This window comes from Phyllostomus hastatus, unplaced genomic scaffold (genome assembly GCF_019186645.2).
Source record: "Phyllostomus hastatus isolate PE091 unplaced genomic scaffold, TTU_PhHast_1.1 phas_contig_148, whole genome shotgun sequence".
NCBI lineage: Eukaryota > Metazoa > Chordata > Mammalia > Chiroptera > Phyllostomidae > Phyllostomus > Phyllostomus hastatus.
The window spans coordinates 23270867-23292221 of record NW_025333607.1 but is presented as its reverse complement, the minus strand read 5'-3'; the positions used below and the strand labels follow the sequence as shown (position 1 = coordinate 23292221).

The 21355-nt window shown below is 69.7% G+C and overlaps 1 protein-coding gene across 5 annotated transcripts in view; it reads right to left on the bottom strand.

The window, feature by feature from the left end:
• The window catches only part of NAV1 (neuron navigator 1), a 132795-nt gene that overhangs the window by 33761 nt on the left and 77679 nt on the right, over positions 1–21355 (bottom strand). For 4 of the 5 annotated variants that reach the window (XM_045817106.1, XM_045817108.1, XM_045817116.1 and 1 more), the window contains exon 6: positions 19228–19575. In XM_045817106.1, coding sequence (XP_045673062.1) covers positions 19228–19575 — 348 coding nt within the window. Of the gene's footprint in view, positions 1–7040; positions 7173–19227; positions 19576–21355 lie in introns of those variants that run through there. The other variant, XM_045817130.1, reaches the window with a different exon arrangement.

The following is a 21355-nucleotide window of genomic DNA, read 5'->3' as shown; positions in this document are numbered from 1 at the left end:
TTCGCGGTGCCGCCTCCGTGCGCGGCCGGGGCCCGGCTCTCGCCTGACGGGCACGCATTTCCTGGTGGTTCCCGGTGGTGACGCTGATCCGGGGAGAAAGCCCAGTCCGACCCCCCCGCCCCCGCCCCCACCGTGCGCGTCCCCCGAGCGCCGTGGAGACACCAGCGGCCGTGTCGTGTGTCCAGGGTCTGAGTCCACGGCCGAGCCCTTTGCCGGGCACTTCCACGCACACGGGCACCCTCTCCAGGTCCGGGCGGGGGCCAAGCAGCCGGCGCCCGGTCTCCTGCCGTCGGGGGTGAGACGTTCACCCAGCGCCGAGCTGGGGCTCCTCAGGGGCCGCGCTCCGGCTTCTCCTGTGGATGGGCGAGGCCGCGTCGGTGCGACAGGGCTCACCACTCGGTCCTCCGGGTGGGTCCGGTGCTTACACAGGCTGCCGCCTGCCACAGGGACGCCGCGAGCAGTGCTCACACCATCGCCTTCTTCTTTGCAACAGCCGCGTCCCGGATCCGCGCATGAACGTTCCTCCTTTGGGAAGACCGCCGGGGGCACGTGGACCTCTCACCCAGCCTCCGGCCCCAGACAGATCTGAGACCCGGGACGAGGTAGCCTTCCATGCGAACCTCCTCCCCGCGCCAAACAACCCATACATTCTTTCCTAACGTAAAGATTTCCAATAACAGCACAAAACCGGCACTTAATAATAGGTCCCAGCATGTCAATTTCCGCGGTCTCCAAAAACAAGGCTTCACGGGGGAAGAATCTGCGAGTCACCGGCTGCCGCGGGGAGCGAGCCGCGCACACACCACGGAAACCTGGACGCCCTCGCCGGCCTGGCAGGCGCGCGGCCTCGGCGGGCCCCGGGAAGGGTTGTCCCGGGTGAACCGGGCCCTGCCCGCCGCCCCCCTCGCCGCTCTGTCTCCCGCCCGGCCAACCTGACAATTAGCCCCCGAGGCCTGCTCCCCGGCCTCGTCTCCTCTTAGTTTCTAGAGAGCGGCGAGGACAAGGAAGCAGCACGGCACGTCTCCGTCCCCCCTCGGCGCTGGGACCCGGTCCGTGGGGGGGGGTGGGGGGGTGGGGGGCCAGGGGGCAGTGAAGTGTTCTTTCTTGCCGACCAGCCCACCGAAGCGTGTGTCCGTGACCCACACCCTTAGAGCAGGAATGCCCGGTGAGCATTTCCAGAGGCGCAGTGGGGGGTGCGGGGGGCTCGCTGCGTCCATCAGCCCACCCGGGAACAGCGCGCAGGCCGGCCCCGCGGGACGCCGGCGTGGAGGGACCCCCTGCAGCGAAGTTTTCTCGTCTCTCTCACCCGGGTCTTCAGGAAGGTGCAGTGGCCACCCCCAACCCGGGGGCGGGGGGCAGTGCAGGAGCAGGGGCCAGTGACCTGGTGAGTTCTGCAGACCACACAGTGAGTTTCCATCTCCCCTCAGAGCGCACTGCCTTCTCATCCGAGCCATCCCTGGGCGGGCCCCGGCAGCCGGACCCCGCACTGTGCGTGGGGTCAGAGGTCGGCACCGCAGAGAAACCCCTGCTCAGCGGGAGGGGGGGTGGGGGGCCCCTTCGTTTTTATGGGCGAGCCGCCCCTGCACGCGAGGGCGACCAGGCCTCCGCCCACCTGCGACAGAGCCTCGCACGAAAACCGCGAGAAGAGAAAGGACCCGCAGGTCTGAGCCCGTGGGTGGCTGACGTGAAGGTCCTGCCGGGGAACGGGACCCCGAGGGCCGGTGTCCGAGGGAAAAGCCATTGCAGCCCGGGCGCGGCGTCCCGGCCCGCGCAGGGTGGAGGCTGAACGGAGGGAAAAGCAACGGGGAACCAAAAGGATTTAAACTCCTCCAGCCCTCACCTGCACAGGCCAGGTGCACCGCGCCTTTCCGAAAGGCAGGGTCCTGCCTGCCCGGACAGAGACCGCGGTGCTCCGCAGACCGGAGCCCCCGGCCCAAGCTGCGGCGGACTCTGCTCGCAGACGCCCCCGTGGGGCTGATCGCCGCGACTCGGCGGCAAACCCTCGCCACACGCCCAGCCCCCGGCCGAGAGCCCCTTCGCTCCCAACTGTCCCAGGAGGTGGCCGGCGCGTCCCGGCGGCCGGCAACCCTCCTTCTCCGCCCAGGAAGGGGACACAGAGGCGGGGGTTTTGCCCTGGGTCCTGGAACAGGTCAGCGGCAAAGTCGGTGGTGGATTTCTGGGGGTGTCCTCGCTTCAGCGTCAAAAGGGTGCCCACCCTGATTGGATGGGAGCCCCCCCGTCCCGGGCCCACCAGCAGCCCTGCCCCCGAGGGCCTCCGGCCACCTGGCCTCCCCCCGGGGGGGTGGGGAGAGGGAGAGCCGTTTTTTTTATCTGAAGATACGCCTCTTAGGGAAAACCGGACAGTTCTGAGAACTCGGGAAGTGCCCGGCCAGGAAATCACTTCTGGTCCGGACGTGTTTTTCTTGGGCAACTCGGAGTCAAAATCTGGGTTCTGAGGCTTTCGACTCAGTCTGGGGCTTTTGGCATAATCCTTAAAGAAGCTGAAAAAAGGAAGACTGAAATGAAAAAAAAAAAAAAAAAGGAAAGAAAGTTAACCCAAATCAAACCGGTGTTGTCTCTGAGGGAGGAGCCTTCAGGCACCAGACAGGAACAAGAGGACGAACACTGCCAGTCTCCCCTCCTGCGGGGGCGCGGGGCAGGGGGCTCCGGACCCCTCAGCTCAGAGGGGGCCCCTGGCAGCCCCTCACTGTCCTCCTGTCCTCGAGGGGCCCAGAGCCCCGTGAGCCCCAACCTAGGGCTGGGTTTGAGGAATATGATGAAACCACCCATTATCACTCAGAAGGGCGGGAAAATGAATCACAGAAGGTGTGACTTGGCCACTGAGACCATGGCCTCAGTCTCCCCGGGGGCAGCGCTGTGCAGCTGATCAGAGATTCGGGGAGCCACGCGGAAGGGCCTAACAACTTAGGGGTTTGCCAGGCCTTCTGTGAGAGAACCCGTTATTAATAACATTTACACCCCGGCCCCCGAACGAAGTATGAAGCGGGTAAAAAAACCCACTCTCTCCGCCCGCACCCAAGATGCACGAGGACACCCGGCCCCCGCTCCGTGGGGTGGGCCCACCCCCGTGGCGCAGGGCGGTCGGAGCGCAAAGTCCCCCGGAGTTCACGACCCCTGGCCGGGGCCGCCGCGGCTCAGCACGCGCTCCCGGCCGCTGCCTCCCCAGCGTCCCAGAGCCGTCGGTGACACGGCGCTTGGAGAAACGGCCCTCGCACTGTCGTCCATGCGTGCGTGTGTGTGTGTGTGTGAGAATTCACTGACACGGTGTTCACTGGCACGAACGGGGCTGGGGGCGGGCTCCCGGGGCTCGCGGAGCGCGGGCAGGCCAGCCGTGCTCCCTCTTCCCTCGAGAGGGCACTGGGCCGTGGTGCTTCTCCGACGGAGGGAGGTCACGCGGGTCTTTGATCGGCTGGGGTCGGAGGCCAGGCCAGTGGAGACCCCCTGCCCGCCGCCAGGGAGCTGAAGTGCAGCCCCGGCCCCCCGCCCCCCGATTTCCAGACAGGGACTCGGGAGCAGGGAGCCGCTCTGTCCCCGCGCGGGGACACCGTGCTGCCGCACACCTGCCTCCTCCCTGTGACCGGGGATGGCGGGGACGGAGGGGACGCCAGTGGCAGGGAGTCCGTGCCCCGACGCCCGGCCCGCGGCACGCCCCGGGTCGCGGCTCTGGGAGGCGCCGTGAGCTCGGAGAACCTCGGCCTTCCCGAGCTCGGCTCACGCAGGCTGTCCCGTCTCCAGGGAGCACCCCAGGGCCTGCAGGGACCCGCCTGCCGCTGCGGGGGCTCTGGGCTCCGGCAGGCGGCTCCGGGGACAAGCCCCTGGGGGCGGCAGGCGTGGGGCCCGGGGCCTGGGAATGGCGGGCGTCTGCCACGGACTCACGACAGAGCAGCTCCCGGGGCAGAAACAGCTCAGGGAGGGGCCTAGAACACACATAACGCGGGAAGTCGGGAGAAGGGGCAGAGGGTTCCAGAACGTGGACACACACTCCACCGTGAGCAGGGGTTGCATGAGGGGACTCTGCCCACACAACAGGCGTGTATCTCGCTGCCACTGCCCCCCGGGGTCAGAGGCCAGCACCCAGCCCACGACACGCGGGCCAGGCCGTGACCTGGGCCGGCAGAGGCTGCCTCTCGCCGCGGCCGCGGGGATGAGCACAGCGCGGGGCCCGAAGCCGGGGCTCCGGAAACACCTGTGGGCCCCTGGTGGGTCTGTCCCTGCGCTGTCCCTGCCCTGTCCCGGGAGGCAAGCCCGGGCCCACCCACAGAGCCCTCAGGGACGGGGCCCCGGACACCTGTGGTCCCCCAGATCCGAGCTGCCCCATAACTCTGTGCGCGGGAGGGGCCCTGCTCGCCCCCTTCTGTCGTCTCGGCCGTTATTAAACTCCGAGTGGGCGTCTCCTGCAGGAGCCCCCAGCCCCCGGGAACTCAGGGCGGGACGCACCTCCATCACGCGACCAGAGAGCGTGGGGAACCCACAAGTCAGCAGAGAGGCTGGGGAGCAGCTCCCCCGGGGGCTGGAGGCCAGTGCCCGCACGAAGTTACCACCCAGGAAAGGTCGGACACACAAGGTTTGCTTTCAACATCGGTGATTAAAAATGATCTGTCTCCGTGTAAACTGTCATCAGAAACTAGATGTGTAAACAAACCACCCTCATCGGCTCGGGCTTCAGGCTGGGGAAACTGGAGACGGGCACGGGGGGTTTAAGCGCAGGCCCCGCCGCCGGGAAGATGTTCGCCCAGTCCCGCCCACCGGGGTCTCGAGGGGTCCTGTCGTGGTGGAAGGGGGGGAGCCCGAGCCCGGTGGTGGCTGCATCCCAGGGAGGGAGACGGGCCCATTTCACAGCGAAGGAAACTGAGGCTGGAGGCGCAGCGACCTCTGCAAGGCCGCAGAGCTGCCCGGGACTGGAGCCGGGCCCCGTGCTCCTCCAGCCCCCTCGCGGGCTGGTGCTGCCCCGGGGTGCTTGTCCCCACGGGCTCCCAGGCTCTCAAAGGTTCCCTTCCGGGAGGACACTCAGGCGTGTGAGCGGGCCTGACGCCGGGACTCCAGGCGTCCTGCCTGGAGGAGGAGGGAGGAAGAGGGACAAGGCTGGGGGGGGGGGTCTCGGGAGAGGCCCCGACACTAGAAATGCGCAAGAAGGGCCTCCAGGGCCGCCTCAGGTGTGGGGGCGTGGGGAGGAAAGTCACCCGCTTCCAGGGAAGTGGGGGGACCCGGGCGACACCAGCTCAGCTCACGGCAGGCAGCCGGTGGTGGCGGGGCTGGGGGCCCGCCCGGCCTTCGGCCTGCACCTCGCACCTCCTCTGCGGCGGAAGGGGAACTGGAGCCTCGGGGACGGCGGCCCTTTGATCCCCGCAGGGGGTGGGGGGCCATGGGCCATCGTTCACAGGGACGGCTCCGTGGCCAGGGGCCAGGGCAGTTCAGTTTGATGCCTGAGTCCCGGCGGCCGGAGGCCTGCCCTGCCCTCTAACGACATCCCCGCTCTCCTCGCCCGGGACGGCAGCGCGGAGGAAGCCGAGGGCCCTCCCAGCCCCACCCCAGCTGCAGGCCGGGGCAGGGGCAGGCTGCCGGCTCCTCACCCCAGCTACGGCAGGCAGGCCCTCGCCGGGGCACAGCTGCCCGGGAGAGGCTTCTGGGAAGGAGCCAGGTGAGCACCTGGGACAGGGCAGGACACTCACAGCCCAGAGCCCCGGGCTCCTGGGCGCGGGGTGGGGAGGGGCAGGGAAACCGACGCAGAAGGAGTCACCTGGCCCAGGCGAGGGGGGAGGAAGGTGCGACCGGCTCAGGAAGGGTGCTGGAGTCAGCAAGGGGGTTTTCGCATCCCACAGAGGCGGGGCGGGGAGGGAAGTGGGGGGGCGCCAATCAGAACTTTCTGTGGGCACACCGTCCGGGTCTGCAGTGAGTTCTGAGCGGCAGTGCCTGTGGAAGTGGGGGGTCGCCAGTGGCCCCTTCTCTCCACCGTCTCCAGGGCCCCGGGTCTCACTGGAAGCACCCCCCCCACCCGAAGTCCCTAGACAGACCTGCACTCTGGTCATGAGCTGGCTGCTCAGGAAGACGCTCCCACTGGTCACCTTTAGCACAGCGACTCCAAGGTGCCCGAGTCACATCCCAGAGGGGCTGCCGCCTGTCCCACCGAGTGGGAGCCACCGGGACCCTGGCTCCCCGGAGGCTGCCCCCCCACTGCCCTGCCCTGTTCCCTCACTCCTGGGCTGAGCCTCCACCGTGGAGGGCCTTGGGCCCCTCCCAGGAAGCCTGGGGTCGCAGGAGCCGGTCGGCGGGCTCCAGCCTGGGCCCTGGGGGCGGGAACGGTCAGGGCGCCAGGAGACCCAGCTCCTGCTCCGTCCCTCCCTCGCCCTGCAGGCCAGGCCAGACCCAGGCAGAGAGTGGGGTGAGGGGGGTCCCGGGAAGCTCCCGGAAAGAGCAGGAAGCCCGTTTCCTCAGGCCGCAGGGGGATCCCCTAATCCCCTCTGGGGGCTGGCTGTGGTCACCTCCCCTTGCCTGGGGGGGAGCCTCAGTGCAAAGCCCTGGCCTTTCAGCGCTGACCTGCCCCCTCCCCCCAGTGCCGGGCTCTCAGCCCTTCCCAGAGCCAGCCCCAGGCCTCACTCCCTGCCCCACAGAGATTCGACCCCCACCTGTCCGGGCTCCCCCTTCGACCCCTCTCCTCCTTCCACGGGGTGGCGGGGGGGGGGCCACAGCCGCCTCCGGGGCTGGGGGCCCCTCCACCAGCGGTCCGGGGGCTGCAGCCCAACTTGAGCTCCCAGGGTTCATTCACGGCCCCGCCCCCCCCCCCCACTGGTGGCCACCGTCCAAGTTCCGTCAAGTTGGGCCATTGTCCCAGTCCCTGGGGAGTCCCAGTGCCTCGCCTCCGTGCCCCCTTCCCCGGCCCAGCATCGCACCCGCTGCTCACCCCGAGGGGGCCCATGGCCACACGTCTGGGCCCCTGGCCAGGAGGACCACCCCCCCTCCCCCCCGCCAGCCCGCGGCTGCACACCCAACCCCAGGACCCGCTCCCGGGCGCCGGGACTCACCTGCGGGGCAGGCGCAGGGTCCTCCGCGCCCTGGGCGGGGGCAGGTGGAGCATCTTCCCGGCCGAGGCCCTTGGCGGCGGGGCCCGCGCGGGGACCGAGGTGAGAGCCGGGCCACGCGGAGGCCGGAGCGGAGCCCGGCCGAGCCCCGCCCCCTCCTCCCCGCCCCGCCGCCCGGCCGCCCTTAAAGCCGCAGAGCCCTGTTTCCCGCGCGCCGACTCCGCCCCCACCCCGCGGCGCGCGCTGCCGGCGGGCCCTTTAACGCCCGGGCAGGTAGACAAAGAGACGCTGCGGCCGCGGTCCGGGCGGGGGCTGGGATGCAGCGGGGCTGGGGGGCCCTGACCCTCCGCAGCCGGGGTTCCACGCGGCCAGGCGCCCCACCCTGGAGAGCGGGAGGGGTCGCGATGCAGCCCGGCCACCGCCTCCATCCCCACCTGAGCCAACCCCCACCTTCGCCACCACAGTTAACCCCTGGGAAGCCAACTGAGGCCCCTTGGGCGCCCTTCCTGGGCTGTGGCCGTCGGAGGGGGCCTGAGCAGGGCATCTCCAGGTCCCCGAGGTGCCTGGGTGGTGGGCACGGGGTCGGACCCCCACACACATGCCTGGACCCCGGGGCGCTCCCTCCCAGCTCCCCCCTGGCAGGCGCCCCAGGCTTGGAAGCTTCGAGTAAGCGCGGGCAACCCGCACACCGGCCAGACAGGCTGGTGGAGGGGCCGGAGGCGAGTGAGGAGGCCCTGGTGCCCAGGGTGGCCGGAGGCAGGCTCCCCAACAGTCCTACCCACACAGGGGACGGGGTGGGGGGCCTGCCCACTCCCCCCACACTGCCTCAGGCCGGTGGCCTGCACACCCCCAGCGTCTGGGCCGGGCGCCCCATGTTGTGGGGGGGACACCCTGTTCCCACCAGGGGCATCTCTGCCACCACCCAGGGGCATCGGCAGCTGGTGAGGGGAAAGGGTCCCACTGTGAGGCCGGTTTAGGGCGGGAGACACGTGGGGGTCCGGCAGCCGGGCTCTCCGAGGTTTGGAAACAGACCGATGGCACCTGCAACTCCTCTCACGTTTCTCGTCCTCGCCCGAGCACACCGTTCTCGTTGCTCTTACAGGGGGAGGAAGGGGGAGCAACGCCGGCGGGAGAGAAGCATCAACTGCCTCCCATTCGGGCCGGGACGGGGGGCCGCAGGGGCCTGCCCCCACTGGGGATCGAACCCACCCACAGCCTTTCAGGGACAGGACGATGCTCCGACCGACTGAGCCACCCTGGCCAGGGCGGCATCTGGGATCTCTCTACGCAACACAGACAACACCAATAACTGTCTTTAAACAGGGGCCCCACCCAAGGACTGAACTGAGACGACCTCCGACCTCAGCGCCGGCCTGGCTTCCGGGGTTTCTGCTGCTCCTGCTCCGACCGACCGAGCCGCCCAGAGCCCCAGGCCACCTGTGTTCCCGGAGACCTGTGGCGGGCGTCATCCCCCCTGGCTTTCTGCCTCAGTTTTCACCCCCCAGCACTCGGGCGCCCCAGGGGTGTGGGTGGGGCTGAGTGCTAAGGAGACCCCTTCTCCCTAAAGCCTGAGGTGGCCCGCAGCGGCGCTGGGTGAGGCTGGCTAAGACCCGGTCAGAGAGGTCAGTCTCCCAGGGCCAACTTCCTCCACGTGCTTCCTCCTAGTGCCAAGGGGCCGGTGGATGCTTACCACGTCCCCCCTGAGTGGTCTGGGGGGCGAGACCTAGGGCAGACCACCAGGTCCCCGGCAGACCAGCCGTGAGGAGGGGCGGAGCCCAGCAGGTGGTTCTGCCCCCCCCCCCCGCCCCGTCCGATCTCAGTGTGGGCGTGTCCTGGGACCCTCCGAGAGTCCCTCTCTCGGTGGGGGGAGGGGGCTCAGCCTGCGCAGCTGGGCTGCACCAGCAGGCTCATCTGGGGAACAGCTTAGAGGACGGGACCCCGGGGGGCTCTCTTAGGCCAGCCGGCAAGGCCGGCGAGGAATCCCGAGTAAACTTTGTCCCCTCCCTGCGGCTGGAGGACGCCCCCAGCGGGGGTGTTTGTCTCCAGACAAACGGCCGCGCACGGTTCCCGCGTGGGCAGAGCCTGGGGGGCGGGAGAGGGGGCTGACAGGGGTCAGGTCTGGGGGACTGTGCTATCCCTGGACACGGCTCCGGTCCCGCAGAGCCTCTCGCCCTGGGCGGCCCCAGCCCGGCGTCTCACCCCCCACGGGGACGGGGGGCCGGCCCCAGAGAGAACAAGCCTCACGCTGCAAGGTACACAGATGCGGAATCCCTGTGGGGCACAGCTGAAACTAGTACAATATTGTACGGCAACTGGAGTACATCGACTTTTATAAAAAGAGAGGAGGGAAGCCCTGGCTGGCGTAGCTCAGTGGATGGAGCGCGGGCTGCGAACCAAAGCATCGCAGGTTCGATTCCCAGTCAGGGCACATGCCTGGGTTGCAGGCCATGACCCCCAGCAACCACACATTAATGTTTCTCTCTCTCTCTCTCTCTCTTTCTCCCTCCCTTCCCTCTCTAAAAATAAATAAATAAAATCTTTAAAAAGAGAGAGAGAAAGAGGAGGAAGTGTCACGCAGCTCAGCTCAGGGGCGGGATCCTCAGCTTTCTGAGACCCCGAAGAGGGTTCTGTGCTGGGGGGTCTCCAGCCCCGTCTCCCCCAGCCCCGGGTCTGAGTCCTGAGCCCAGCTGCTGGAACCCGGCAGCACGGGGGCCGGCCCTCTGCGACCCTCGCCCCTCCTCCGGGACGAAGGTGGGCTGCCCGCCCTCCTCTGCCTCCTGACCCCCGTCCCCTTGGCAGAAACTAGGGGGGCCGCTCCAGGGGAAGGAGCAGGGCCCGGGGGGGTGCCCCCTAAATACACAGCGCGCAAGTCAGCACCTGCACTTTCGGCAGCCCCAGGCCCTCCGGGTCACTGACTGGACAGTGGCACTGGGAAGTGCTGTGGGGCTTCTGTGACCCCAGGGAGGCGGGCCTGCCCATGGGGGGGGGGCCGTGGCAGCATGGGGGGTGCCTGGCTGACTCGAATATGGTGGGGGTGGGGGACGCATGGCGGGGAGGGGCTCTCCACCCCCTTTCTGAGGCTCCTTCCCGTGTTCTGGCTGCTGCGTAGTGGTAGCCGGGGGCAGAGGGAGGGGACAGCCCAGGCCCACCCGGAGGAGGGGTGACGCCCTGCTGAGAGCGGGAGGCACAGGCCGCCTCGGTGCTCCTCAGGGAGCCCAGGCCAGGACGTCACAGTGGCTCTTTGCAAGGGGGAAACTGAGGCACGGAAAGGCCAGGGAGTGCCCGGAGCAGGGGCAGAGCCCAGACTAACACGCGGGAGGACTTCCCAGCCAGGTTCCTGCGAGGGGTGGTTCCCCCGAGGCCCTGGAGGCCCAGGGTCCCCAGGACCGACGCTCCGTCTCCAGCAGCGACACCACCCACAGGACTGGGGGCGCTGTCTCCGGGTGTCTCCAGATAAGCACCTCGAGGGTGGGTGGGTCGGCCAGAGTGAGGCCGGGAGGAGAGAGAGACTTGCCAGGAAGCTGCACTCGGTCTCACCTGCCCGGGGCTGACCACACACCTGGTCTCCTGTGAGAGCCCCAAGGAGACAGGGTCCCGGAGAGGCAGCTCCCGCTGTCCCCAACCCTCCCTCACTCCCTCCTTCCCATCAGTGACGAAGCGATCAGCTCCTACAGACAGGGAGGCCCTAACCCCCAAGTCTTGGCCAGTGGGGAGAGCCGGGCCCAGAGGCCCTGTGCGTCCCAGCCTGGCTGAGCTGGCGGTGCGGGCAGAGGCAGAGGCAGAGCATTTTACTGTGTGTGTGTGTGGGGCGGAGGGTGTCGGGAAGGAGAGGGTCCAGGCAGAAAGGAGGGACAGAAGACTTGGGTTGGGTCCTCGGCGAGGTGGCCCCACGGTCACACTGCTCTCGGTGGGAAGACCCAACCGCATGGCTGGTCCCAGACCCCCACGACCCCCCTGAGTCTCGGGGAGCCGTCTGGGCAACCTTGACTGAAATATCCACAGAACCACCCGGCCTGGCACGCTCACACCCAGGACCTCGCACCCGGCAGCGTTGGGGCCCGGGGCGGGGGCAGGGTCCTGACACACTTGAGCGGCGAGGCCCAGAAAGGTTGGGAGGGCGGCCTTAGGGGGTCCAGCCTCAGGCGTGGAAGCCACGGCGACACCAGTCCCGCGGGGGGCTCCTGACCTCTCAGGGGTGCTGCGTCGTCGTCAAGAGCGCCCTGTGCGTGACCCTGGCAAGCTTCTCTGGCCCGGGACCCGGCCAGGCTGCTCCTCACCTCGCCACCCCCAGGCCCCCCCCGCAAGGACAGACGAGGCAGCCCCGAAAGACCCCTTCCTGTGGGCAGAGGTCCCGGGTGTCAGAGCCGGAAACACGTCCGAGACCACGTGGCTCAGCCCCCCATTTTCGCAGCGGGGGAAGGGGGGCGGAGTCAGGGCTCCCAGGGGGCAAGGGGCTGGTGCAGGGCAGCGCTGTCCGGGCGGGTCGGAGCCGCTGCCCCCCCAGTGCAGCCTGGGGCTCAGACAGAGGGCTCGGGGCACGGCGGCACGCTCTGGGGTCAGTGCACGGCGCGGTGTCCCAAGGCGCGGCCCCGGCCCAGCTGCGGCGTCTCTGGGGAGCGAGCGGGCCGGCTGGAGGAAGGGGTCGTGCTCCAGCTGCTGCTGCTGCTGCTCCGCAAATATTTACACAACCTCAGAGGGGACCTGCCGTCCCCACCGCCCCCACAGGCAGCTGGGGGACGGGCGGCAGAGGGGACACGGCCTCCTCCTCGGGACCTTACAGTGAGCTACTGTTCTCACCGCCCTCCTCGGGGCCCTCCCCCAGCAGCCACAGCCCCGCCCCCTGTGTGAGCCTCAGGGCCCGGGGGCAGCTGGGACCATGGGACGGGGAGGAGGCTGCCTCTCCCGTGAGGTCGGACGGACCCTCAGCTGGCTCCCTGGGCCGTGCGTGACAGTGTGCAGGCGTGTGCACGCTGTGTACATGCATGTGCACACGTGTCCGAGATCTCCCAGCTCAGGTCCCGCGGAGGCCGGGAGCCATGACCTCAGAGCAGCCTCGGCCCCCTGAGCTCCCCCTCACCGGGCCGCGTCTCCGGCCTCCGCGGAGAAGCAGAGAACGGGGCTCCCGCGGCTCTGGGTGAGAGGGACGGCGCACCCCCGTCCGCTCAGTCCTCGGGCCCCTTCTCGGTGGCCGCACCGGCGCCGCTCCGGTTAGGCACCGCGTTCTCTCCCCGAGCTCCGGGCCCTCTCCGGCCCCCGGGGCTCTGTTCTCCCTGGAGCTGCCGGGCAGACCCCCTGCAAACACATTGGAGCCAGCCCCCTCTCCCCCCGCAGCCGGGAAGCCCAAGTGCGCGTCCAAGGCCCCCAGCTGCCCCCCGAACTCACTTCCGACCGCTGTCCCCTTGCTGCTCTGCGTCGGCCGTGGGGGCGGCCCTCGCAGAGCCGCCTGCCCGCAGCCCCGTGGCCCGGGGCCCCTGCCCGAGGCTCTGCCCCGCCCCCCTGGTTTTCCCCGGCAGCACACGGCGCCGCCCACACTGCCGGGACACACGACTGGTTCGCCCCCTCTCCCGCGTGTGAGCTTACACGAGATTCTTTTCCCTCCTGCTGCGGCGTCCCCAGGTGTCAGGTCCAGGGGCTGCTCTGCGAATCCTTAGGGGCTCGACGCGTCCACACCACGGGGAGGACATCGTCACCTCTGCCCTTCCGGATGGCGACTGGGAGCACCCGGGGGCCGAGTGACGCATTCCAGGCCGCGCGGGCAGCGAGGGGCGGGCCCAGAGCTGACCCGGTTCGTGGACTCCGGACGACCCCCGACGGGCCGACCTGCCGCCCAAGGACAGGAAACTAACCGCGGGGCCTGGCGGGGGCGTCCACCCCCCGGGGCCCCGGCTCCCGGCTGGAGCCCCCAGCAGGCAGCTCCTGGCTCCGCAGAAACCCCGGAGACAGGGGTCACCTGAGGAAGCCCACTCCACGTGGACATGGGCCCCTCTGCGGAGGCTGAGGGGGTCGGAGGGCGACGGTGACGGCCGGGCGACGGATGAGCTCTGTCCCTGTCCGTGCAGCGGCACTCGGCAGAACGCCAGCAGTGCAGGAATCCCGCCCCCGGGTCTGTCCGCAGGGCCCCGTCACTCCGGACTGGCCCTGTCATCGACCCCGTGGGGGCAGAGACAGGAGCCAGGCGAGACCGAGGAAGGTGACGGTGAGGAGAGAGGCCACGAGAGGACAGGAGGTCAGATAAGGAGGGCGGGAGTGGGGTCGGCAGTTGGTCCCGGTCTCCCAGGCTGGAGATGCCCCACGGGGACAAAGAGACGACAGACGAGACACACGAGAGCCCCCCCACCCCCCGGTCAGGACGAGCTGGCAGGCTGGTGAGGATGCCCCGCCCTGCCCCAGGGTGCTCGCCGCGGCCTGGAGGGGTCCCCCACCACCCACTCTGCCTGCGTGGAGGCTGCGCACCCCCTGCCCTCGTGCCTTGCGTCCCCTGCCCCCCGCCAGCTGCCGCTCACCCTGGCTTCCGACGGGTCTCCCATTGCCTGCCTGTCTCTCACCCCCCACCCCCCGAGCGCCCGCCACGCATGTGCTGGCCCCCGTGTCCACCCCTCCCGCCTGTCTCTCCGAGGCCCCGGCTGCCCGCGCGGTGCCTGGCGGTCTGTCCCTCAGGCGGCTGCGTGCTTTGGGTCTCGGGCCGACTCTTTCCGCCTGGTTGTCAAACGCCGACTGTGAGGCGTCCGCCTGTGCGCGCCGCATTGTAGCTGTGACACAGTGGCCGTGGGCGCCCCGTGCGCAGCTCCGTGGGCAAGGCCCCCGCCCGCCCTGCTGGCCTGTCCTCAGCGGCGCGGCCAGAGACGCCCGACAGCCCGGGGCCGGGAGCCGGTCCCTGGTGCTCGTCCGGGGACAGCGGGCTGTTGAGCTGGCCCACAAGGACCAGCATTCACAGGGGCTGGGGGGCGGGGCGCCTGCTGCCCGGGGCTCTGTGGCTGCTTGTGGTCCTCTGGAGCCAGGCCCCGTGCGGGAGGACGGGGTCGCCTGCGGGCACTCCAGGAGCGCTCTCCGACACAGCTCGGCACGTGGTCCCCCGCACGGCCTCAGACTCCGCGTCAGGTGGAGGCCGGGAGGCGCGAGGGGCACCGCCCCAGGGAGCTCTGGCTCCGGAGGGGGGGTGGGATCCCCGCTCCGGACACGCTCCCTGGCTCCAGGCTCGGGGACCCGTGGGCCGCAGACAGAGGGGAGCGGCTGCGTGGGGGGGCGGCGCTGCGGGGCCGCGTGGGGTGCAGGCCTGGGCTCTGCTCCACGGATGCCGCTTTTACGCGCTGGGATCCTGGCAAGCGAATGATGCTGGCTCCCAACTCCTCATCCAATTCACAGCGTTGCTCAGCCTGAGGGAGACGGTGCCGTGTGGGTGTCCTGGGAACCGAACATGCTACGCCATCGTCGGAGGATCGTGAAATCCTCACGCGTCCCTACTGCGCGTACAAACGAGACACAGGCTCCAGGATGGGACCGCAATCACCTGCCATGGGGTGCATGCTGGAAGGCTTCCTGGAGGAGGGGGATTCAGGAAAGACAAGTGGGCGCGTGGGCACGACCGCCCGGGCAGGCGCGCTCCGGTCTAAAGCCTTCAGGACCGTCACGGGCTTGGTTTTCCAGGCGCCTCGCACCAGAAGGAGGGAGGTAAGGTTTCCTCCGGAGCCTCTCCTGCATCCCTCGAGTATACAACACGATATTCTGGTATGCAATATGCAAACAACAGTCCTAGTCTCGCGTCACCACTGCCACCAGAACGGGGACAGGCGTCCCGAAGCCGCGGAGCCGGGGTCGGAGCCCCTCCTGCAGCCTCAGCACTTCCAGGCACCGAGCGGGCCCGGCTGGCTGGTCGCAGAGCAGGAGCCTTGTGGGGAAACGCAGGGGCTGCCGGCAAGAGAGGAGGAGGGGGGACAGGCAGGCAGGGGGGCGCGGCTGCCGGGAAACGCCAAACCCACCCCCACAGCCGCCTCAACCTCCGTCCCCACCCTGACTGTCAACCAAATTGCCTGTCATCAAACTCCGCGAAAACCCGGCAGCTCAATTGTAGGTTACTAGGACACACGGAGGGAGGGGCCCCTCGCAGCTTCAGCCCCCGCGGTTGCCATGGCGACTAGCATCCGTCCCGCCGCCGCCGCTCTGGAATACCTGGCTTGCTCGCGCCCTCCGCCAGCCCCGCTGGGCCGGCGCAGACACAGCGGAGCAGGCTGTCCCCGCACGCACGCACTGAGGAGAGACACCGCCCTTCTGCTCGGAGACACCGCCTTTCAGGAGCCGGGGGGCTCTCTGAAGCCACCCCTCCTCCCAGTGGACGCAGGAGCCTGAAGCCCCCCCCTCCTTCCCGCCTCCCCTCTGTAACGGATGCCGCTTGCGTCCCACCTGGGTCCCCTCTGTCGCGGCCACGGCCCCCGTGGGTGCCGACGCAGTGCCCCGAGGGCCTTGGGGGCTCGCATGCGGCCTGAGGCCCGTCTCCCGGCACAGCAGCCGGGATCCCCTGGGAGACAAAATCCCACCCTTCTCTGTCCTCTGGGTTCCACAGAAAGTTCCAGCAACCCCTGCGCCCCACCGCCCTGCAGCCCTGCAGGCGAGCCGACCCCCCACTGGGGCCCTTCCTCCCCGACTCCCTTCCCTGCCTCCTCCGACCAGGGCTCTGCCACCGCCCCAGTAAACACCTCGCTCTCACCCTCGGTCTCTCGGTCACTTCTGCGGGACCCCAGCCCGGGACACTCTTCCGGTGTGACGACGGCCACACCCGTGGGAGGGGTGACAGGCCCGCCAGCCAGGGCGGGATGGGGAAGAGGCCGCTCACCCGTGGGTGCCGCGAGCCGCCGGCTCGGCCGCCCGGCAAGGAGGCAAGGACGGCATCCCTGGGTCCGAGTGTGGCCGTCGTGCCGGGCAGACGACTGAGGGGGCCCTCCCAGGGAGCCCCGGGGACATGGAGTTCAAGGGGGAAGGCTCGCGCACACGCTCCTGGGCTCTGTCGTCACTGGGCGTTGGTGCGTGGTGCCGCCCCCCAGCGGCACTTGGTGCGCGCGCACCCGACGCCACCCGCCTGAACCCTCGCACCTTCCCGTCCTCGCCGCCCGCCGGGCCAGCTGCGGCGGCGGGAGACGAGGACCTCGCCCGAACTCAACGCGCCACCAGCGAGGCGGGTCGGGATTCGAACCCAGGCCGCCGGGCCGCCGGGGGCTGCCCTACCCTGGGCCCTTGAGGCCTCTTCCTCCTCGTGGGTCGGATGCGGCTCACGGGCAGAGACCGTTCTGAGCCTGCACTTGAACGCCGGGCGCCCCCCGCCCAGAGTGGCCCCACCTCCCTCTGCCCCAAGCCTCGTGTTCCCAGGGCCAAAGCCAGGCCCGGTCCAGCGCCCCCCTGGGTGGGCCGCCGAAGGGCCCCCCGGAAACGGAAGACGAAGGCAGAGGGGAAAGACGGCTCCTCCGAGCTCGGACGGGTCCCCTCCTCCTCCCGTACGAGCCAGGAAGCCAGGGCCCGTGCGCTGGAGGGAACTCCTGCGGCCGAAGGTGGGTGGGCGGGCGTGCGAGGTCGGGCCTCCGCCACCCCCACCGACCGCAGGCTGCTCCGCCCGGGAGGCCGGGCGGCGTCTCCTTAAGGCCCCGGGCTCACTGCCTCCGGGCGCGCAGAGCCAGCCCGGGCGAAGGCAGGGGCCTCCGGCTTATTTTATTTGACGTTTTTCAGCGTCAGGGCACTGCAGGGCCAAGCAGGAAACAAATCCCATCTGCTCCCGAGCCCCCGCCCCCGGCACAGTTCAAGAGGACGGGTGGGGGAGGGCGGGGGAGGCGCGGAGGGGGCAGAGCCCCGGAACACGCAGCCCCCCACGGGCCCCGCTGTCCCGACGCACGCCCACGGAGCGGTTCTGGACAGGGCCTGCAGCTCGGCCCGAGGTCCCGTGCCCTGGGCTGGGGCCCTGGACCAGAGTCCTGCCGGGGCCCCTGGGGACACAGCTCTGTTCCAGGCGAGCGGCTGCCCTGGAGCCGGGAGACCTACCAGCGCCGCGGCAGGCTCGGCCGAGACCCCTGCCACCGACCCTGCAAAGCCGGGCACAGCCGCCGGCCACTGGCAAGGACCGAAGTGGACGCACGGGGCGGCGAGTCCAAGGGAGAGCCGGGAGGGGACGCAGGGAGGCCGGGCTGACCTCCTTCCCGTCTGGGCCCACGTGGCCCTAAACCCAGCGAGCGGGCGCCGGGGTCGGGGGACAGATGGCTGTGCACCTTATCTTCTTATTAGATTACATTCCAGGCCTCCCTATTTTTAGAGAAGCAGATTCCTCTCCTCTCTCCGAGAGGGAGAAGTGCCCGGGGCTGTCATCTGGGACAGGGAGCAGCCACCTGGGAGCTGTCTGCGGTGTCGGATGTGGGCGTGGCCGCGGCTGGACAGTGCCAGCGGGGACCCCTGGAGGTGCCAAAATCTAGGAGGGTCCCGGACAGCTCCAGAGCTTCCGGGGTGTGACCGGGACAAGTGGGAAAAACGGGCTCATTTCAGAAAATACTAAAATAAACTGGGGACTCTTGCCGGGGCTGAGGGTGGGGAGGAGCGGTCCAGAGGCGAGAAAAGGCTGCAACATTTGAATGAAGAGTTACACTGACTCTGTTTTTTCCCCCAGATGACAAAATTTGAATCGCCAAAATGCAGAAGGTGCCATGAAGCAGCTGTCACGTGACTATTTAGAAACTTCCTTGCACCCCTATTCCACTTGAAACGGAATAAGCTCCCCGACACGGAGCCCACGCACGTGCAGGCTGAGGGAGTGGCTGCCGGAGAAGACTCGTGCACTTGGTGGGAAGAGGGACTCGGCCACAGCCCCTGAGCTTTGGAAAACCCCGGCTTTCTGGGGCGGCCCAGGATCTGCTGGCGAAGGTCCGAGATGGGGTTCGGAACCCGCCCTTCTGAAAAGAAGGTTCCCCAGCAGGCACGGATGTCCCGCTGAGGGCACGGACAGACAGGGTCCTCTGTTCCCCAGCCTCTGGGGGACCGTCTGCCCTGGCTGCTGGGCGGGCAGGGGGCTGGGGCCTGGGAGCTCCCTGAGGGCCGGGGCCTGGGTCCTCCCGGCACCTGGGGGCTCTGGGAGCAAGGGCTGGGCTGCCCTCTGCCCCACCCGGCCGGGAGGCCCCACGGGACGAGGGGCTTCCTGGGCAGAGCGGCCGGCCGGACTGCGGAGCACGGGCAGGGCCTGACTGCACCCTGACCCCAGCTGCAGGCTGCCGGCCGAGGCCAGGCCCCGGGGGTTACAGGCAGTAAACAACCCTGCTCCGGCGTCAGCTGTCTGGCTGCCGAGCCGCCGCCTCTGCGGCACAGGCCCTGCCAGGTCTCCCCGGCTCACCCCGGGCGGGAGCCATGGGTGGCCTCAGCCCGCTCCGGCCCTTCCCTCTCTCCAAGTTGGAGGCTTTCCTGGGGAGAGGTGGTCCCCCCTGCCACTACCTGTGTGGTCCCTCGGAGGGTGGAAACGCCGCCCACTGAGGCGCCCGAGAAACTTCCAGAACTCTCCAGAACCCATGCGGCTTGGCCAGCCCCTCTCTCCTCCCAGCCTCCCCCTCCCTCCCCGGCCGTCACGCCAGGCGGGTCTGCACACCCCACCCTGTCACCTGGGGCAGGAGAAGAGAAGGAACGGGGATCCCGTGGGGCAGGGGCAGGGGCCGGAGGGCCCAGGACCGGCAGAGGGGGCGGAGGAGGGCGGCGGAGGAGCCGACACCGGGGGCCACGAGGAGCGCGGGGCCGGAGGCCAGGGAAGGCGGTGCCGCCCCCGCGCCTGCCATCCCGTCTCAGGCGGCGGACGCCCACGCACGTCCACCCTGCCCTCAGCCGCCCCGGGGAGGACAGATGGGGTCTCCTCACCCTCTCCGCACAAACGGGGAAGCGGGTGCGGTCGACAAGGCCCACGCACCCTCTCCAGGGCCGCTCCTCCGGGCCTCGTGGGGGTCGAGGACCCGGGGCGGGACACACCACGGAGTGACAGCCCCAGGGGCCAACGAGGGCCGGCGCCAGCCCCGCCCACCCCAGACCTCGGCCCTGCGCCCCGCGCCAGGGCGAGAAGGACCTCGAGTCTCCCGGGGCGGCCCCCACGGGGACCCGGGCGCCTGTCCCGGTGCAGCGGCCCGAGGCCCCCCACCCCATCCGGCGGGCCCTCCCACCCCACCCCGCGGGCCCAGCCCGCCCTCACCCGGTGGTGATGTCGTCGTCCTCCGTCATGGTCTTGCCCATGAGGTCGCTGTCGCTCATGTAGCCAGACTTGAGGTCGGCGTCGTCGGCGTCCAGGCGGGAGGCGTGGCCCAGCTTGCTGGGGCTGCGCATGGGCATGGTGTGCGAGTAGCGGGCACGCTCCCCGTGCGCGTACCAGGCGGGCGGCCCCTCCGAGCGGCAGCTCCCGCCCACCGAGGGGGCGTCGCCGGCCTGCAGCCGCGGGCTCGCCTGGCCGTAGCGCCAGGACAGAGGGGACGAGCGGTTGGAGAGACTGGACACGCTGCGGGGGTTGGCGTCGTCGCTGTCGTAGCAGGTCATCTCCAGGGAGCTGTGGGGGGGGCGGGGGGCCGGGTCACTCCGGGCACCAATGTCTGGGCCCGCCCTGCTGCCTGCCGGGCCGCCTCCTCCAGGAGGCCCTCGGATTGCTCCCAGAGCCCCCGCCTGCCCGGGCCGCCTCCTCCAGGAGGCCTCCGCTGTGTGGGTTTCGCCTGTTATTTGTTATCTCAGGCTGTCGGAGGAAAGGATTTCGGAGCCGGGAAGGCCACCTGAGGCGCCCCTCACAGCGCAGACTCTGTAGTGGAGCTGACGGCCACTTGCCCGTAAGCCAGCCCAGGACAGCGTTCTCCCCCGCTGGGCAGCAGCGGGGACACCAGCTGACACCAGCTACCTCGTCGGGGGGCTCCCGGCTCACACCTGCGGGCAAAGCCCTGACGCAGCGCCTGGTGCGCAGCCGCGCTCAGTGAGGGGGGCGGGGCCGGGGAGACCCGCTGGCAGCTGGGGGTGGAGGGTGTTTCCGGCCACCCGAGCATCGGAGCCTGCCACTTGCTCTGTTGGCCTCCCCTCTACGGGTAAGCGGAGGGCCGGTTCATTCCAAACAGAGGCAGCAGCGAGGCGGAAGTGGGGTACAGGGGCGCAGGCAAAGCCCTGGGGACCTGGGGAGGGTGGCCGATTCCCAGGGAGACTGGCCTCGGCCCAGCCCGGGGCAGCAGGGAGGGGCCTCACCAGAGAACCCCTTATGGGGTTGGTGGGGGGGGCAGGGAAGAGAGGGGCGGTGGGCGAAGGCAGAGGTCCAGGGTCCCAGGCCCAAGGTCTGGACACACGCTGGTCAGCAGGGGACGGCCTGAGCGAAGGGGCAAAGGACCACGACAGCTGAGGGGCGGGCGGTGTGGCTGGTTCAGGCGGCAGAGATGCGGCAGGGCGGGGCGGGGCCACTGCGGAGTGTCCGACCCGAGGCCCGATGCCCGCCTGCCTGTCCGGCTCTCTCGCCCGGGGCCCTCCTCCTGCCCCCGCCCACCCCAGACGGTCTCTCCGAGCCTGGGCCGCTGGGGGGGAGGGCTCTGTTCCGGCTCCAGGCCGGGCCCAGGCCTCCATCTGGGGGCACGTTCTGTGGAGGGGCAGCCGGCCGGGGAGCAGGGGGAGGGAGTTTCGTTTCCTCCCCAGTCCAGGCCCCTGATGCGAGCGAGGCTCCCCGTGCTGGGGGAGCAGGGGAAGCAGGGCAGGAACAGAAGTTTCTGGAAGGAACTGAATCCAGCACCAGCCTGTGAGCTCCGGGGCGAGGACGGCCTCCCTGGGCCGTGGGCCCCTCGGGCACGGCGCCCGAAGGTGCTGGGCAGGTCCGGGCACCACGCAGGGCTGGCCCCGGCCACACGGGTCCCAAGCCCGCAGGACGCAGGCCGGCCGGTGGCTCGGGGTGGCTTGCCCAGGACGCTCCCCCTCTGCCTGGGGACGGAGGGCCCGCGCTGGGCCCGCCCCGGGCTGGGGGAGGGGCTGAGGGACGGGAAGCACTGGAGGGAGAGTCGAAGGGGTAAGGATTCAGGTGCCGCTGTCAGCTCTCCCCGCGTGGGAGCGTGGGAGCGAAGGAACAGATACCTGGGCTGACAGAAGTGGCCCTTGGTCCGTGTGAACAGAAAACCAGGACTGGGGCTCTCGGTTCCCGTCTCCCCTGCGGGGAGACAGCAGCCAGAGGCCCAAGGTGCCCCCAAACTGGTCAGCTGTGTGCAAAAGGCTTTCGGCACCCCCGCCCCCCGCAGTGCCTGCCTGTGGTCATGAGGCTCTGCTGAACTCGGGGGCCTGGCTGCTCAGAGTCAGTGGCCCCAGGAGGCTGCAGC